This window comes from Oryx dammah, unplaced genomic scaffold (assembly GCF_014754425.2).
Source record: "Oryx dammah isolate SB20612 unplaced genomic scaffold, SCBI_Odam_1.1 HiC_scaffold_4, whole genome shotgun sequence".
Lineage (NCBI taxonomy): Eukaryota > Metazoa > Chordata > Mammalia > Artiodactyla > Bovidae > Oryx > Oryx dammah.
The window spans coordinates 73,903,431-73,923,378 of record NW_024070188.1 but is presented as its reverse complement, the minus strand read 5'-3'; the positions used below and the strand labels follow the sequence as shown (position 1 = coordinate 73,923,378).

The 19,948-nt window shown below is 47.7% G+C and overlaps 1 protein-coding gene and 1 pseudogene across 1 annotated transcript; one reads left to right on the top strand and one right to left on the bottom strand.

Moving 5' to 3' along the window:
- Nucleotides 1-14,093: 14,093 nt before the first annotated feature.
- LOC120862606 (UL16-binding protein 1-like) lies at nucleotides 14,094-18,199 on the bottom strand. Its single transcript, XM_040238672.1, has 4 exons — nucleotides 16,979-18,199; nucleotides 16,467-16,752; nucleotides 15,706-15,841; nucleotides 14,094-14,541 (listed from the first exon to the last, which is right to left on the bottom strand). Exons 1-3 carry the CDS (start codon nucleotides 17,480-17,482, stop codon nucleotides 15,714-15,716), a joined length of 918 nt encoding a protein of 305 aa, XP_040094606.1. The 5' UTR covers nucleotides 17,483-18,199; the 3' UTR covers nucleotides 14,094-14,541; nucleotides 15,706-15,713.
- Nucleotides 17,900-19,948, top strand: part of LOC120862671 — a 13,909-nt pseudogene continuing 11,860 nt past the window's right edge.

Below are 19,948 nucleotides of genomic sequence, written 5' to 3'. Positions count from 1 at the left end.
GTTGTTATTTCAACCTCTTCTCATGAATCACAAATGTTTTGGGTGGAACTTATAATTGTGAATTCGCTCTAGAAAGTTTTCAATTGACTTTGCCCAGATCCATCAGAAGAATCATTATTTCTGGCAGCTATAGCCTTACAGAAACTATTTCCTAAATGCCATGACTGGAACATCATGACTACTCCTTGCTATGTGGGCTACAGAATGGATGTTGTGTTAGCAGATGTGATAACAACGTGAATCTCATTGTACTTCTCCATCAGGGCCCTTGGGTGCTTTCTTAATGAGCAGTGATATCTTGAATCCCTTTTTGTGAGTAGTAGGTCTCAACAGTGAATGTAATATTTTTGGTAATCAGTGTTGTAAACAGATATGCTGTCATCTAGACTTTGTTGTTCCATTTCGAGAGCACAGGCAGAGCAGATTTAGCAGAATTCTGAAAGTCACTAGGATTTTCAAAAGATAAGTGAGGCTTAGCTTTAACTTCAAGTCACCAGCTGCATTAGGCCATAACAAGAGAGTCACCCTATCCTTTGAATCTTTGAAGCCAGGAAATGACTTCTTGCTAGCCATGCAAGTCCTTGGGGGCATCTTGTTCCAATAGAACACTCTTTTCTCTACACTGGAAAGCTCTAATTTAGGATAGCTATCAACATAGATTATTTTATTAGATCTTCTGGATAAATTACTGCAGTTTCTGCATCAACCCTCATTCCTTCCACTCTGTACTCTATGTTAGGAAGATGGCTTCTTTCCTTAAACTTTATGAACCAACGTCTACCAGCTTTCAACTTTTTATCCCTGCAGCTTCCTCACCTCTTTCAGTCTTCACAGAATTGAAGCCAGCTATGGCCTTGCTCTGGATTAGGCTTTGGCCTAAGGCAGTGTTGTGGCTCTTGCGGTCTCTTGTCCAGACCACTGGAACATTCTCCATATGAGCAGGAAGGCTGTTTTGCTCTCTTCTAGTTCGCGAGTTCACTGGAGGAGCACTTTTGATTTCCTTTGCTTTGCTTCACAACTTGACTAACTATTTGGGGCAAGAGGCCTAGTTTCTGTCCCATCTTGGCTTTGACGTGCCTTCTTGAAAAGCTGAACCATTTCTATCTTTGGATTTAAAGTGAGAGATGTGTGATTCTTCCTGTCAATGGCATAATTTTGATATTGCTGTGTCTCAGGGACGCAGGAGTCTCAGGAGAGAGATGGACGGGTCAACAGAGCAGTCAGGACACACACACATATCGGAAGGCAATGCGCCCATGGTTCCAGGCACCTCAAAACAATCACAATACTAACATGAAAGATCATTGATCACACAAAGGCAAAATCAAGATGGCCAAGAAGGACGCCCTGAGCTCCACTCTCCCATGAACACACCACAACTACAACCACATACAAAACAGTTCTCTTTCTGAGAAAATGACCTGAAACCAGCAGAACATCTCCTCTACAACCATCATAGAGAAAGAACCACGCTGAGAAGGGAAGGAGCAGAAAAGAAGGGACCTAGTTGGGACCCTTTGGCCAGGTACTCTTAAACGGAGGGGTCATCACAAACTGGAGCATTCTCTCTAAGGAGCAGGAGGTTTTGGCCCTATATCAGGCACCCCAATGCTGCACCAGAGAAGCAGCGCTGCACCAGAGAAGCAGCCCCACGTCCCTACTCCCTCACTCCTGTTTTAGAAACCAAGAGGGTTTATGATCTTGAGGACTGGAGAACTGTAGGAAATGGAGACTCCACTCTTAGAGACCATGGGCACAGAATTATTTGCTTCCTGTCCCAGCACAGAGTCAGCAGATTGCAAAGTGTCTGTTGTGCTGGCCAACATCTGGAAACCATGCCTAGCATTGGCTGGGGCTCACAGCCAACAGAGCTCCAGACAGGAGACTCCCCGCAACCCATCCCCCCAACACGCACACATACATACACACACAGGCACACAGGGAGAGGCCAAAGCTTGGCTCTAGCCAAACTCTCAGCTCTGCCCCACCTGCATGTGATGCCAGCGCAGGCTAAGACAATCACTGCAGGTCCCTGAGATCCTGATGAGTTGTGTGACTGCATTGCCACACGAAGGCTTATCTGGTAGAAGCCCTCACTCACATCCATCTGGCACTAGGCTCTACCTTGGGGTCACCCAGCTGCCGCCCATGGAGAGCAGCAAACTCTGTGAATCAGCAGGTGCAAAGGAGACAAGAAGGTTCTCAACAGACTCACTAGAGTCTCTGTGTGGGACAGACCTGTGCTTGGAGGCTGCTTGGAGGACAAGAGACCCACAAGAGTGGGCAGGACTCAGGGTTGGGTGGGGCAAGAGCTTGGTGGGGCCAGGTGAGCTGTGTGGGGACAGATTCTCTTATGAAGGGCGGGGTGGGAGCCTGGGTTGAATCCCCTAGAGGAGGCAACCCGGAAGCCTCTGGTAGACTCAGACCACAGGGAGGAAGGACTGGGAGAAGAGGAGGAAGTCAGAGGCTGCTGCCAGAGATGGTCCAGGTCGGCCCCGAGAGAGGAGCATGGGCCTCAGGGACCGGGGCATCCAGACTCACCCCATGCATGCCCCTGACTCCCGGGCTCACTCTGGATCCCCAGGCGTGAAGTCAGAGGTGGAGGGCTAGGGAGGTTGCAATTAGTACCTGAAGCAGTTTCGTGGATGTGGGCTATATATATCTCTAGAAACAGGAATCTGGACAAAATTCTGACTGTGCTAGATTCTTCATCTTGCCATGCCTCAGTTTACACATTTGTCAATGGGAAACGCTACCTACGGGAATGAACAGAGGCTGAACATTCATTCAGGACCTGAGGAGATCATGCAGGTGGCCCCGAGTGTGTATATGCTGAGGACTCGCCAACCCCTGTCTCAGGAGTTGTTGTTGTTCAGTCACTCTGTCCTATCTCTGTGATCCTGTGGACTTTATGCTGCTTGCCTCCTCTGTCCATGGGATTTCCTCAGGCAAGAATATTGGAGTGTGTTGCCATTTCCTCCTCCAGGGGAACTTCCCCATCCAGGGATGGAACAGACATCTCCCACATTGACACATGGATTCTTTATCACTGAGCCACCTGGAAGCCACTTATCAGGTGTTAGTGTTGCCAAAAAACACAAGGAACACGGGGATCCAGAGAAGGGGCTGGATAGAAGAAAGGGGAGGGACAAATCATTGAAATTTTGAGGAACATCAGTCCCACAGAGGGTGTGGGGAGCCTGGAGGGAGCCCCCAGAAGAGACTCCAGTGGGAGGACTCTGGGGACTGATTCCCTTCTCCACTGGCCAACCAGGCTCCTCCCCCAAGGGTGGGTCATCCTCAGGGCTCTAGGTGGCAAGGGCTGCTGTCACCAACTTCAGTCGTGCTTCCTGGTCCTGCTTCTGCTGCCCAACTGTGCCCATGAAGCACAGGGTGGTGAGCTTCTGGTGAACCTGGGGGAGAGGGCGGGGATGATGCATTATAACCAGGGAGCGGGACCGAGCTGCCTTGGTTAGAGAGCCCACGGGTGTGGTGTTGCCTCCGCCTCCTTCTCCTCACTCCTTAGCTGAGCTCCTTTCCTTGTTGGCAGCTGCTGGGCTGGTTGGCCACTTCCAGGCCAGCAAAAGGGCAAACTGGTTGAAATAGCAATGCTCAGACAATGGGAGGTGGGGAGGCGAGAAGACAAGGAGAGCATGGCAGGAAACACTGCCATCCCTAAGCTCCCAACCCCTCGGCCGTGCCTCCAGGAGTGGGAGCCCCCGTGGCAGGGCTGGGACAGGTGACCTTCCTGTTGGGAAGGACCCAGACACCTCCTGAAAAGCACACACCACTCATCTCATCTGTCCACACAAACCCTTCTCCTCCACACAACCCCCTGCCCTTGACTCCCAGGCCTCTTTACCAGCCATGAACCACCCGTGCCGCCCTGGGCTCTCCCTTCCCCAGACACATCCCGTTAGTGGCCATCCTCCTCCGCAGCTCACTGAGTTCATTCCACTTCTCTGCATCCCGAGAAGCCCAGGGCCTGCAATACCTTCCCACCTGTGAATGGACATGAATCACACTCTCTACCAACTGGCATCTTATCCACTTGCTGAAGACTCACCCCAGCAAAAGCCTCCCAGCCTGGTCCCCAGGAGGGACGGGAGCCCATTCTTCCAAAGTGTGACATGGAGCCTCAGGGGGAGGAGGGGCACCCCCACTTCTGCCCTTTGGTCCCACATTCATATCGTCCACAGACTGTGGAGATGGCAGCCTGTAATAGTTATTGATTAAGACAGGAGCTGGGGAACTCTTCTACAGAAGACAAATCTGTTCGTGTCTTCAGGCCTTTTGGCGTCTGTCTCTGTGCACATCCAAGTTTTTGGTGTGACAACAGGCAAAGACAACGTGAAAAACCAAAGAAACCCCTCTGACCACTGCCCTGGTTTGTGAACCCCAGCACTGGGTGACTCATCACCTGGGGAATTATCCAGCGGCTGCCTCGGCTGCCTGTGTATGAATCCCAGCCCTGCCCGGTCCGCCTTGTGGCCTCTGGGGGTGGGAATGTGATGGGAGGGTGGGTCCTGCAGTCACAGGCTAACGCCCCCTCCTCTGCTGTAGAGGGGCTTCCTGGGTCCAAGGGGCCACGGGGACCCTGAGTAACCACAGAGGTGAGCAGAGGAGAGGGAGGCACCACAGTCCTGGTGTCAGGTCTCGGTCCCCTGCTGCTCATCTCACTTGTCCCCTGTGGCCCTGCTTATGCCAAACCACATGATCACTTCTATCCTATGACAGCTGGCCTCTCGGTAATGATTACCAAGTGGATGAGCCCAGTTCATCAAGACCGGAGGTCCCTTCTCTACCAGACTCAGGACCGTATCAGTAGCCATGGTTAAATGTTAGGCTTTCCTCACTCAAGTGGCGTGGCCATACCTCTGACCCTGTGGGGCTGGGTTGTGATGCTCTGATTAGGATGTCACAAGCTGTCCCTGGGGGAGGGCGTGGCAACCCACATGGGTATTCTTGCCCGGTGAATCCCATGGACAGAGGGACCTGGTGGGCTACAGTCTATAGGGTCACAAAGAGTCAGACACGACTGAGGTGACTTAGCAGGCAGGCAGGTTACCCCCGGCACGATTTCCCTGCTGATGGGCTTCTGTGTCACGGGCGCTGCAGGGTCCTAGGGTCCCAGTGGTAGATCCTGCCACACTCATTCCTCATGTCCTTTCCAGGAACACCTTCCACAGCTGAGCTGAGCCGTTGCAGAGGCCTCTGGTCTGCAAATCCGGAAATATTTAGTGTCCAGCCATTGATAGAAATGCTTTAGACCAGGCAGATATAAAAAGGAGATGTGAAGGGATCACAGCCCTGCATGCTTTCAGGTTATGAGTGTTCACTAATCTCTATCATTTTACCCAGAAAAGGGTGGTCTTGCAACATTCTGTTTGCAGCGAAGGAAAGGCAATATGAGAATGTACTCATACTTCTCAACTATGGCAGCCTTCACCCCATTCCTAACTACAGAGTCTTTTCCATCACTGGTTCAAATCTGGAGAATGTGAAATAACCACTGTGTGGGTCTTCACACACCATGATACCCCTGTAAGCAGGATGCAGGGCGGTTATGTACTCAGTACCCTGCATCTCATGCATCACATTAACAACAGCGAGGCCCTGATGATGCTTCAGATCCCCGGACATGATGTGAGTCACACCCTGGGTCCATAGGAATGTGGGGTGGCTTCTGCTTCCCAGTGGGCACTTACCTGAGTCAATGTCCATGTGGCTCCCAGGGATGGGGAAGGCCAGAGGACCACGGCACTGCGCTTGCCATGGTGATGAGGGCCCGCCTGCTGGAAACTGCATCTCTCTCAGGTAACAGGTTCTCGGTTCTGATAATTGGTCCAGATATAGAAACTGGGCAAACTATCCAGACAAGCTGTTGCGATGGCTGTTTTCAGCGTCCTGATCATCCAGCTTGTGTTCTATTTTCTTTCATCTCTTGGGTTTTTTGTTTTTTGGTCGGCTGCCTGGCTTTTGGGATCTTAGCTCCCTGACCAGTGATCAAACCGGGCACCTGGCAGTGAAAGCCCGGAGTCCTAACCAGTGGAGCCCTGGGGCATCCCCTGTCTCACTCCTTTCAGTCGTGCAGTTTGTGTCCAGGTTGGCCGCCCATCCAGGTGTTTGCCTCTAGGATCGCCCTGTGCTGGGAACCAGCGTCATACTCTGCAGTCAGGATGCAGTCAGGACCTGGCAGCCGTCCCATCTCTCTACTCATATCAACCATAGCGCCTGCTTTGTTCCTGACACGGTGCTTCCCCACTTGGAATCTGCATGCGTTCAACCCCTGTTTCTGCTGGAAGCCCATTGGAGACACCATCTCTGAGCAGCATCCTGACCTTCAGTAAAAGCCCTCCTGTGTTACCGACCAGGGCTCCTGGACTCGATCAATAGCAGTTGGTAAAAGACCAGACACAAATTCAGGGGGGGGAAAAAGCTTTATTGGGACTCATGAGGGAGCAAAAACAAGTAACATGTTCCCTTGTTGGCTCCAGAGGGTGGGGGAGCCGTCCCACATATGAGATGAGGGTGGGAGAGGGTCCTATGTTCAGGCCAGGGGTGTGAGCTGGGTGGTTTCTTCCCCCTTGGTGGTGCTGTGTGCAGGGATCATGACTAGTACCCTGCTTTTGCTCCTGGCTGCTCTGAAATCCCCTTGGGTTTTTGGTCTATTTGTATCTTGTTGTTGATTATTTTCCCCAACTGCACATGCATGCAATTATTTTTAGCCCTTATAATTTCTTGTATTTTGATGCTTGATGTGACTTTTGTCCAGGTACACTCACTGCAGCAAACTGTCCCAGCCTGTCTTATTCCCCACTGAGGGGTTCTACACCCTCATTCTTAAGGGTTAAGGGGCTGAAGCTTTCTTCTATCAAAACGTCTCCCTGCTGGACAGGGACCACTGAACTGAGCCTCCCCTCAAGGTGCAGAAGTGCCTCACAAGGACCTAAATGGATCTGGGCCACTCGCCACTGGAATGGGCTATATTCCTTGAGCCACCAGGAGTGTTATTTCAAATTGGTAGATCCTACAGACATAAAGTCAATCAAAAGGTTGAATAAACAAGGGCTAAAAAGGAAAGAACAATAGCCATTAAAAGGCCTAGAAAGGGAAGGAAACAGGTCAACTTTTAGAAGACTTTCTCTTTTTTTAAAACTCTTAGCAGAGACAAAATCTCCCATGACACAATTGTGAAGCCCCTCTACCTGTATAAAGGTGCATATTTACACCTTAATATAAGGTGTAGTAGTATAAGGTGTCTATTTCCTTAATATTGATCTAGAGGGACCACAGTGAGCGGTGCTGAAGAGGGAGCTTAGTTCCCTGCTGAGGAATTGAACCTGGGGATCTTGGTGTAAAATGAGGAGTTCTAGACACTAAACACCGGGGGCGAGATGCAAAGTCCCCTGGCTCTCACCATCTTTGAAAGCAAGAATGTTCCAAGGAGGCAAAAACTGTAAAAATAGGTACCAATGTTATTACTGGAGATGTACAGAAAAACAGTTTATTTAAGACGGAAGCAAGGCGGAAATATACACCCAGAGAGGAGTGCAGGCATCCTGAATGAGCAGCACAAAGAAGCTAAGCTAGGGATTTAACACACACATACAGGGCTTCCCTTGTAGCTCAGTCAGTAAAGAATCTGCCTGCTGTGCAGGAGACCCGGGTTCGATCCCTGGGTTGGGGAGATCCCCTGGAGAAGGAAATGGCAACCCACTCCAGGATCCTTGCCTGGAAAATCTCATGGACAGAGGAGTCTGGTGGGCTGTAGTCCATGGGGTTGCAAAGAGTCGGGCATGACTGAGCAACTAACACTTACTCATTACATGTCTCTATCTTCCCTGCTGGCTCAGTTGGTAAAGAATTTGCCTGCAATGCAAGAGACCCAGGTTCAATCCCCGGATCGTGAAGATCCCTTGGAGAAGAAAATGGCAACCCATTCCAGTACTCCCTTGCCTGGAGATTTCCATGAACAGAGGAGATGGCAGCTGACAGTCCATGGGATTCCAAAGAGTCAGACATGACTGTGTAACTAACCTTCTTTCCCTTTCACTTCCATACATGCATCTATTCTTCCCCAACTCCCCTCCCATCCCCACCCAGGCTGCCACATAACATTGAGCAGAGTTCTATGTGTTGTACAGTAGGTCCTTGCTGGTTATCCATTTTAAATAAATCAGTGTGTACATGTTGATCCCAGACTCCCTAACTATATTTTCCCCCTGGCAACCATAAATTCATTCTCTAAGTCTGTGAGTCTCTTTCTGTTTCGTAAGTAAGAGCACTTGTATCACGACTTTTTGGATTCCACATATAAGAGATGTCAACAGGTGCTTCTGCCTCTGTCTGATTTATGTTGTTCCATATGACAATCTCCAGGTCCATGCACGTTGCTGCATACGGCATTATCTCATTCTTTCTGACGGCTGAGTAATACTGCCCTGTGCATATGTCCCACATCTTCTTTATCCATTCACCTGTGGGTGGGCGTTTAGGTGGCTTCCAGGTCCCGGCTGCTGTGAGCAGCGCTGCCGTGAACACAGAGTGCCCTCTCAGACCCTGTTTCCTCAGAATCTCCAGGTGCACTGAATCCCATAAGACGGAGAAATGGTGAGACATCATGACCTCTCTCGTGGGTTAGAAAACAAAAATCTTAAATGCTTCAAGTTTTCTGGAGTACAGAGATGGTGATTTAAATATCAGTAGTATAATAAAGTGTTTTAAGCCACTAGGTTTTTAGAGTAATTTATTATGCATAATAAAAAACTAATACAGAGAATTTCAATATAATTTAGGTGTATAAATATTACAGAAGTCTTTTGCTAAAATCAATTGATAAATGGTTAACTTGAAGGATGACACTCTTTCTGTCCAAAGATCTTTGATGGTTGTCACATAGGGCTGTGACTTGTGATAGTTTGTCTAATAATAATCACAAACTCAAAAAACAATAAGACTATTTGATAATCCTTTACAGAACATTTAACATTAGAGGGACATTTCCAGGCAGGCTAAGAATTCCTAATTCTAGTAGATAATATTGAAAATGTTTATTTTCTGTTTGTGCAAGAAATATCATTTTCTGAGAATTGTCTGGAAAAGACTTCATTACTTGGTGGTGGTGGCAGTAGCCCTGTCACTAAAGGTTTAATATTTGGAAATGTCAAAATTTTTTCATTTTCTCTGATTATCATGAATTCAATCAGAAGAGACTAAGAAAAACAGTTAAATCCTAGCATAGACTTCAAAGCCCTAAGATAATCATGGCACTGTAGCAAGTAAGACAGATAAACAGAAAATATACTCTCAATGAATAGGTGAAGCAGAGGGGATTTTTTTTAGGGAAGTGAAATTGTTCTATGTGATACTGTAATCGTGGATATTTGTCACTATACATTCAGTAACATCCATAGAATATACAACATCAAGAGTGACACCGAATGCAAACTGTGGACTTCGGGTGATAATGATGTGCTAATGTTGGTTCACTGATTTACAAAAATGTACCACTCTGGAATGGATGCTGATGGTAGGAGGGGCTGTGGGAATGGAGGGAGGGGATAAATGGGAACTTCACTGTACTTGTTCGATTTCACTGTGAAGCTACAACGGAACCTACAAGTGCTCTAAAAATGAAGTCTGTCAATAAGAGGAGAAAAACAGCTTCTGCCATCTAGGAATTTTTATCATTTCTTAACAAATAGTTGCTTGGGTTTCCTTTTTCTATTCTTTTACACTCCATCTTTTCATGTTTTTATGCTTTATATGTCTTATAAATGACACATAGTTTGGATCTGGGGTTTTATCTAATCTAGGAAGCTCTACACTTAATGAGGAATGTTGAACCATTTATACTTATGATTACTACAGATATATGTGGATTCATTTTCATTATTTTGAGTGTTCTAGGTACTTCAAATTTTCTTTGCTTCTTTTTTCCCCTCTTTTTCTATTTTCCATTTACTTGGGAAATATACATCTTATTTCAATTATTTTAGTAGAAAGATCTAATATACCTACCTGACTTTAATATTTTGAGTATAATCACTCTCTTAGATTCCTCCTGACAATGCAAAATACTCAGAATTCTGTAGCTCAAGATATATATCCCCAGTGCTCCAAGATAGGTCATATAATATTTAATTCTATTTTATTTATACTTTATACCACTTTATGTCCCCCTCTACTGTCATAATTGCTCTTATTATTATGGGGTTATTTTCAGACAGTCATTGGTTCTTTAAAATTAGCAACCTGTTTGCCAATTTGTTTGTTCAATGTGACTTCTTAGATACTGATTCTTGTTTCTGGGTTTCCTTTTTACAGAAGTGCATCTTTTAATTTTTAAAATTTAAAATTTATTTATTTTTTAAAGGAAGGATAATCACTTTATAGTATTGTGTTAGCCTCTGCCAAACATCAACCTGAATCACACATAGCATCTTTTAATATTAAGGGTTTGTGAATGGTCAAGTCTTTCAGATTTTGTTGGAAAAAATCTTTATTTCACCTTTAGTCTCAATAGACAGTAGTATGATTTTTTAAATTTTCCTGCCAGTCATTTGATTGTTCTTCCTTTGTCTACATTATCTGACTCTTAATTCCCCCTCAACCTTTAAATTTTCTCTTTCCAAATTTCACATTAGCATATGTTGAGCATTCTTACTCTCCTTCACTTTCCTTTAACCTGTATTTCACAATTTCTCTAGCTAAATTCTGGTGAAATATTTAAATCTATGTTCTAATTCCCTATTTCTTTAATTATGTCTTATCATAATGACTCAACTTGGCTCAGCCATGACTAGTATTTATACAGTGAAATTACTGAGCTATCTAGAATTATAATGAAATTATAGTGGGAAGATGAGTGTTTATGAAACGTTCACTTGTGTGGTGAGGGTGAAGAGATCTGAAAGAGCTAAGTCTTGACTTAGGATAGTGAAAAAATAATTAGATAATTCCTACAAGTTAAAAAAAATAGACATCAAAAAAATTAAGAAGTTGAAAAGTTACCTTTAAGAAAGGAAAAGGAGTGAAATAGAGGCTGGGGACTAATATTTAGTCATAAAACCCCAAAAAGATGTCCTTTTCATTCTAGGGGACTGGAATGCAAAAGTAGGAAGTCAACAAACACCTGCAGTAACAGGAAAATTTGGCCTTGGAATACAGAATGAGGCAGGGCAAAGCCTAATAGAGTTTTGCCAAGAGAACGCAATGGTCATAGCAAACACCCTCTTCCAACAACACAAGAGAAGACTCTACACATGGACATCACCAGACGGTCAACACCAAAATCAGATTGATTATATTCTTTGCAGCCAAAGATGGGGAAGCTCTATACAGTCAGCAAAAACAAGACCAGGAGATGCCTGTGGCTCAGATCATGAATTCCTTATTACCAAATTCAGACTCAAATTGAAGGAAGTAGGGAAAACCTCTAGACCACTCAGATATGACTTAAATCAAATTCCATATGATTATACAGTGGAAATGAGAAATAGATTTAGGGACTATACCTGATAGATAGAGTGCCTGATGAACTATGGATAGAGGTTCATGACCTTGTACAGGAGACAGGGATCAAGACATCCCCATGGAAAAGAAATGCAAAAAAGCAAAATGGCTGTCTAGGGAGGCCTTACAAATAACTGTGAAAAGAAGAGGAGCAAAAAGCAAAAGAGAAAAGGAAAGATATAAACATCTGAATGCAGAGTTCCAAAGAATAGCAAGAAGAGATAAGAAAGCCTTCTTCAGTGATCAGTGCAAAGAAATAGAGGAAAACAACAGAATGGGAAAGACCACAGATCTCTTCAAGAAAATTAGAGATACCAAGGGAACATTTCATGCAAAGATGGGCTCAATAAAGGACAGAAATGGTCTGGACCTAACAGAAGCAGAAGATATTATGAAGTGGTGGCAAGAATACACGGAAGAACTGTACAAAAAAGATCTTCACGACCCAGATAATCACGATGGTGTAATCACTCACCTAGAGCCAGACATCCTGGAATGTGAAGTCAAGTGGTCCTTAGAAAGCATCACTATGAACAAAGCTAGCGGAGGTGATCGAATTCCGCTTGAGCTGTTTCAAATTCTGAAAGATGATGCTGAAAGTGCTGCCCTCAATATGCCAGCAAATTTGGAAAACTCAGCAGTGGCCACAGGACTGGAAAAGGTCAGTTTTCATTCCAATCCCAAAGAAAGGCAATGCCAAAGAATGCGCCAACTACCGCACAATGGCACTCATCTCATGTGCTAGAAAAGAAATGCTCAAAATTCTCCAAGCCAGGCTTCAACAATATGTGAACTGTGAACTTCCTGATATTCAAGCTGGTTTTAGAAAAGGCAGAGGAACCAGAGATCGAATTGCCAACATCCGCTGGATCATGGAAAAAGCAAGAGAGTTCCAGAAAAACATCTATTTCTGCTTTCTTGACTATGCCAAAGCCTTTGACTGTGTGGATCACAATAAACTGTGGAAAATTCTGAGAGATGGGAATACCAGACCACCTGACCTGCCCCTTGAGAAATCTGTATGCAGGTCAGGAAGCAACAGTTAGAACTAGACATGGAACAACAGACTGGTTCCAAATAGGAAAAGGAGTACGTCAAGGCTGTATATTGTCACCCTGCTTATTTAACTTATATGCAGAGTACATCATGAGAAACGCTGGATTGGAAGAAACACAAGCTGGAATCAAGATTTCCGGGAGAAATATCAATAACCTCAGATATGCAGATGACACCACCCTTATGGAAGAAAGTGAAGAGGAACTAAAAGGCCTCTTGATGAAAGTAAAAGAGGAGAGTGAAAAAGTTGGCTTAAAGCTCAACATTCAGAAAACGAAGATCATGGCATCCGGTCCCATCAGTTCATGGGAAATAGATGGGGAAACAGTGGACACAGTGTCAGACTTTATTTTGGGGGGCTCCAAAATCACTGCAGATGGTGGTTGCAGCCATGAAATTAAAAGACGCTTACTCCTTGGAAGAAAAGTTATGACCAACCTAGATAGCATATTCAAAAGCAGAGACATTACTTTGCCGACTAAGGTCCGTCTAGTCAAGGCTATGGTTTTTCCAGTAGTCATGTATGGATGTGAGGGTTGGACTGTGAAGAAGGCTGAGCGCCAAAAAATGGATGCTTTAGAACTGTGGTGTTGGAGAAGACTCTTGAGAGTCCCTTGGACTGCAAGGAGATGCAACCAGTCCATTCTGAAGGAGATCAGCCCTGGGATTTCTTTGGAAGGAATGATGCTAAAGCTGAAACTCCAGTACTTTGGCCACCTCATGAGAAGAGTTGACTTGTTGGAAAAGACTCTGATGCTGGGAGGGATTGGGGATAGGAGGAAAAGGGGATGACAGAGGATGAGATGGCTGGATGGCATCACTGACTCAATGGGCATGAGTCTGAGTGACCTCCGGGAGTTGGTGATGGACAGGGTGGCCTGGCATGCTGCAATTCATGGGGTCGCAAAGAGTCAGACACGACTGAGCGACTGAACTGAACTGAGCGACTAACCTGAACTGAAGTCTTGGGAACAGCAAGGAGAGATAAGAAAGATAAGAGAGATAAGAAAGCCTTCCTCAGTGATCATTGCAAAGAAACAGCGGAAAACAATAGAATGGGAAAGACTAGAGATCCCTTCAAGAAAATTAGAGATACCAAGGGAACATTTCATGCAAAGATGGGCTCAATAAAGGACGGAAATGCTATGGACCTACCAGAAGCAGAAGATATTAAGAAGAGGTGGCAAAAATACACACAAGAGCTATACAAAAAAGATCTTCATGACCCAAATAACCACAACAGCAGCAGCAGCATAATAAATGGGCTTTCTCAGTGGCTGAGATGGTAAAGAATCTGCCTGCCAACACAGAAGACACAGCAGATGCGGGTTCAATCCCTGAGCTGGAGAGGTCCCCTGGAGAAGGAAATAGCAACCCACTTCAGTATTCTTGCCTGGAGAATCCCATGGACAGAGGAGCCTGGCAGGCTACAGTCCACAGGGTCACAAAGAGTTGGACTCAACTGAGTGACTAACACTTTCACTTTAAACAGAATAAATAATTAAGGGAAACAGTCATGTATAAACCTTCACCTTATTGAAAATAGGCTGAGGTGATTTCTCCAGACACAGAAAGAATCACTGAGTTCCGTAATAGCTGATGGTATTTTTCTTGCAATATCATTTCTAAGAACGAGGTCACGAGGCTGAGTCTAATTATCCACAATCTAGAATCAGATGATAAATGTACTGTTTGTGGAGATTTCTTCAAGTACTTGAATATTTCAGTGTGGAAATACCATCACTTAGCACCAGGAGAAAGTGGCGAAATAAATTGTTCCTGTTTTCTTTTTAAAGATGCTGTGTAGGATTTCGTCAAATGTGATAAAGCCCATGAGATGATTCATCTACTGTGTCATCGTAACCGGAAAACACTGAGGATCCATGAGGTCTGATCTCCTGGATCTAAAGTGAAGAGCAGGAGAAAGGCAGAGAGAGCACCTGTCAGGCTTCCTGGGAGCACCGTCTCCTGCAGAAAAGAAAGAGGCCTTGGTCCAGGGGGCTGAGGAACTCCTGTCACTTTCCTGGGCCTGCCCCTCCCCAGCCCCTCCTCCAGCCCCGCCCTCACTGAGGGGCTCCTGTGTCCTCCACCCCCACCCCCACCCCAGGCCCAGCAGCTTCTTGTCACCTCCTCCTTCCTTCCTGCATCACAGTCACCCCAGGCCCTGACACCCCCTGCTCAGGCTCAGGACTGGAGCCAGTGAGGAATCAATCTGCTCCCTTTACTCAGGTCCAGATCCTCCCCGAGGGGGGCCTAAAGGACCAGGGAGCAGGTCCCTAGAGAAGGGCCCTTGCTTCCTGACAGCCTTGGGGGGCTGCAGGGAAACCTCCTTCCTTCGCTCCTCTCCAGCCTCGGAGCAGCACACACAGTTCTCAGGACCAAGGTCCCTGCCCCCATCTCTTCCTGGTCCCCCAGGCTGGGCGCCTCCACCCCAGCTCAGGCCTATCCATCCTGTCACCTCTGCTCAAGGCAGGGCCGCTCAGTGATGGAGGCTCTGGGTCCCCAGAGGAGGCTGCTGACGTGCAGGCTGAGTCACAACTGCAGCTGCTCCAGGAGCACAGGCCTGGCCTCAGCCCTTCCCCCAGTCTGTCCTGTGGGGCTCCTGCCTCGCCTGCTTCACCCACGCCACTTCCTGTGAGAACAGGCCTTTGGAGTTGGGTCTGCAAAGGCCTTCCCACCCCTTCCTCCTGGGATGAGAGCCCAGCCCCTCTCATCTTGGCCCCTGGGTGGGTCCCCTCTTCACTGACACAGCATGTGGAGCCCCCATGCAGCTCTCAAACCCCGGGAGTCCTGCCCTCCCCCTGAGTGCCTGCTCTTCTCACATCACCTACCCTGGGCCCTGCCAGCCAGCAGTCTGTGCTCAGTCAGGGGACTTGGCTAAACCCTTTTAACTTCCAACAGGCCCTCAGCTGCCCCCCCCACTTCCCACTGTCATCTGACAGCGAGGACCTTTCAGAACTGAGGCCCGAGCTTGTCTGAGTTCTTGCTCTCAGGTTATATGAGGCCTTGTTCACCTGCTCATTTACAGGATGAGGAGGTTCAGTGAGGGGCAGGGCTTGGCTGGGATTTCCCTCCCTGTCCTGACGCCAGGCCCCATGCCCCTGCCTTCCCTCTGAATTCTGCCCTCAGTACCTATTCTTCTAATGGATACAGGCAATTATGATGCCCATTGTGACAAAACTGGTGAGAACCCCGGTGGTGATCCAGCTGATGTGATTGCTGGCTGTGGCCATGGGTTGCACTGTAGAGACTCCTGTGGTCGGTGATGCTGCAAAGAGAGTAAGTGTGAAGCCCTTGTCCAGACCCCAAACTCGACAGATGCCTCCTCGCCCCTCTGACTCAGTACCCCTACTGTGCAGACAGCTTGCACCCATCACATGGAGGCCCCTGTGATAGATCCCCAGGCGAGATGGGGGGAAGGGAGGAGCCCAGTCCTCACGGGGCTCTGACAGCTAATGGGTGAGCAAGGTTTCCAACACAGCCACTCCGTCCGGCTGTGACATCAGAGATGGTGACCTGAGGATGCAGTCCTCAGGAGCTACAGCAGAGGCGGTATTGACAGATTTCCCGAAGTGGAATTGGTGACATTTGAAAGAAGGTTCTGGAAAGAGGGTACAGTGAGAAATATATCCCAGAAATCAAAAAGATGTCTACAGGTTTGGGATCAGCAAAAATCCATGTTCAGTCGTCCAAAGACTGTGCTGTGAGGAGAGATGTCAGGAGTGGAAGAGGAAGGAGGATGACAGAGCATCCCCGGGCCATTGCTTTCCCAGGAACAACTCACCTCTGACGGATCACATTCTCAAACACACACACACACACACACACACACACGGGAGTGGGTCCATGTCACCATGAGAGGACGACCACTTTCTCCTACTCTTCTCACTTACCTGAGGTCTTCAGCATTTTCTCCCAGTGCACCAAGAAAGCCTGAAGCCAGGCCTGACAGTCTCCCATGGAGACCTTCTTGAAGAAGTCGGTCACAGTCCTGTCATTCTCCCATTTCTCTTTCATCTGTCTCCCTCCAGGATGAACCGTTGTGCCGTGTCCATTCTCCGAATCAAAGAGGATGCACAGTTGTCCATTGAAGCCAAACTCCCAGAATGCACTGGTGTGTCCATTGTCTTCACGCCAGCATGTCATCCTGGCCTGCAGGGTCAGAGGGCCTGATCCCACGGAAGGAAAGAAAGAGCTCAGCCTCTGGGCTTGACAGATTCTTACCCACCTGGGTCCACCTCCCCTGGGCCCAGCTAATCTGGCCCTGGTCTCTCCTGCAACAGCTGCTCTTTCCACTGGACTAGTAGGGAAGGACAATATCCAATTTTTTTTTTTTAATCTGAAAACAGTGGATGCAGCTAAGCCCCCAGTCTACTCCTCCTGCATTTGGATTTTCTAACTCACCCTTGTCTATGTGTTTCTCTGGTGTAACGTCAGGCATCTGCTCCTTGAGCAAGTCTCCAATGTCTCTGAGTGTGTGAGTCTGTGTTTCCCAGGTGCTCATACTTTTCACTTCCTCTCCCAGTGGACTAAGGTACTTGATCTTAGCTGTACCACAGTCATAGGAGAGAAAGACCTTTTGATCAACTTCTCCTTGAACCTCACACCATGGCTGATCATGTCTAGGCCAAGGACCGATGGTGAAATTATAGGAAAGAGAATGAGTGTCTGTGAAGGCAAAACACAGTGAGGGTGAGGTTGGGCGAAAAAAACCTGTAGGCCCCTTCCCCCAGTTATGTGAGAGCGGATTAAAGTGCAGGGCGGGCTGACAGAGCAATGACATCGCACAACACACACCATACAGCCAGTGCCCCTCCTCTCCTTGTGGAGAAGGAGGAGTCCCCTCCCCGGCAAAGATCACACATCCTGGGTGTGTCCCCTTGTCCATCAGGTCCATTCCCAGCATCATAACCTTTGCAGAGACGTGTCAGGCTGCTATGCAGGAAAAGTCTACATGACAGAGCACTGTCAGAATCTAACTCCATGTCCTGTGAGAGATGGGGAGCCTGTGGGGATGCTCCTGAGGAAGCAGGATCACAGGGAGAGGGGCAAAGAGGTGACGGGTGAGAACAGAACCCCAAGTTGGAGAAGGAAGAGTTAATAATTACAGGTCACAGGACTTAGCAAGGCTGGGGAGACACTGCTGATCTCCCACTAGGATGGGTCTCGGAAGCCTGGAGAAAGGCCTGGCCCACATGGTATGAAAGAGAAAGTCCAGAACTTCCGAGGCAGGTGGTAGAGGAGGGCATCCAAGGCTCAGAGAAGTGAATCTGCCAGGGCAGACACGGAATGAAAGGGCAGGAAAGTGTCCAGGCCACCAGGCGCCATGGGAAAGCCTGATGGAGTCTATGGAGCCCGAGAGGAAAGCGTGGATGAGAAGCATCTCCAACAGCTCAAGGTTGACTTTTGTGGAAATCAGGGAGAGTGGTAGGAGACCGTGTTGCCGTGGGCTTCCAGCAGGAACAGGATGGAAATGGGGAAAAATCAGATTCCAGGTGGAGTGTTGTATGTTAGGAGCAAAGTTGGTACAATGGTCAAAGTGATTAGTGAAAGTTGGTAGTCGTGTCTGACTCTTGTGACCCCCATGGACTATACAGTCCATGGAATTCTCCAGGCCAGAATACTGTGGTGGGTAGCCTTTCCCTTCTCCAGAGGATCTTCCCAATTCAGGGATCGAACCCAGGTCTCCCGCATTGCAGGTGGATTCTTTACCAGCTGAGCCACAAAGGAAGCCCAAGAATACTGGAGTGAGTAGCTTATCCCTTCTCCAGCGGATCTTCCTGACCCAGGAATCGAACTGGGGTCTCCTGTGTTGCAGGTGGATTCTTTACCAACTGAGCTACTGAGCTATCAGGGAAACTGAAAGTGATTAGAGAGTCCCAATGCCAGCCAGGGCCTGACTGCAGAGAGCACAATGCTGGCTCAGAGCACAGGGGATCTAGAGGCAGAGAGATGGTCAGTGAACCTGGATGCAAACTGCTTGATTGAGAGAAACCAAGGAGAGACAAACACAAGACTGCATGATCAGCAGGCTGAAAGCGGCCATCCCTCCCAAACATCCCTACCAAAATTTCCAGAACTGAGCTACTTCTCAGAAGGCATCACCAGAGAAAGAAGCCCCGTCCCAGTGAGGAGGGCCCTTTCATCACCACAGCAAGTGCAGAAGTCCTTCCATCCTCTCCCGATGAGCCACATGGTTATTTACTGGGGTAAGTCAGCCCAATACTTTGCCACCTGATGCGAAGAACTGACTCGTTGGAAAAGACCCTGATGCTGGGAAGGATTGAAGGCCAGAGGAGAAGCGGACAACAGAGGATGAGATGGCTGGATGGCATCACCGACACGATGGACATGAGTTTGAGTAAGCTCTGGAAGTTGGTGATGGACAGGGAAGCCTGGCAGGCTGCAGTCCATGGGGTCACAAAGAGTCGGACATGACTCAGTGACTGAAGTGAGCTGGAACTACTCCCACATTCATATGGGACCCAGTGTGTTAAAACACCACGCACAGGACTGTAGCATGATCATGGCCCCTGTGCTGTGAGGTGATGCTCCGAGGACCAGGCAATTAATAGACACCTGTCCCAGGTCCTGCTAACAGTGGTTCTCTCTGGGTCCACAGATCCACTCAGTGTCCATTGCACATGTCCTGGACTTCTGACATGAATGGACAGTCTGTGTTGTTAGTAAACTACCGTGGGTGAGGGTACCATAGTCGGGAATTCCACATTCACTCTTCTGACGCTGACTCCCCATCCCCTGATAGTACGTGCAAACAACATCATCTCCTGGAGGAAATCATGGAAACGAATACCAACCTACAGTCTCCCTAGGCCTGCAGAGCTCTGGTCCCTATCTTATCTCCACTGAATTACCACTGAGGTCCTAGGTCTCCTCTAATGGTACATATGAAACATTTCAGGTTTCCCAGAACCTAGGTCTCTGCTGCAACTGCTGTCCCGGCACAAAAGCAGTCACAACTGATGAATGATGAGTGTGGCTGGACCTGCTTCTTGGGCAGATGACCCAACAGGACCGGTGACGTCATAGCTATCTGTGTTTGGAAAGGTGCTACATGCTGTATGAGGCATTTTACTTGGAGGCTCACAACACAGACTCCTAGTGTCCTGAAGAAAGGACACACCACTTGCAGTGAGAAAGCCCATACCATTCAGTGTGGCTCCTGGTATGGTCCCGGGGCCTGGCAGAGATGAGGCCTCTGGTCATGGACTGTCAGTGTTCCCAATGTGATCTGGGTTCACCAACCCCTAACCATTAGTTCAGATAGGCCAGCCGTCATAGGATAGAAGTGACTATGTGGCTTGGCATAACCAGGGCCACAGGGAACAAATAAGATGTACCAGCAGGGGACCTA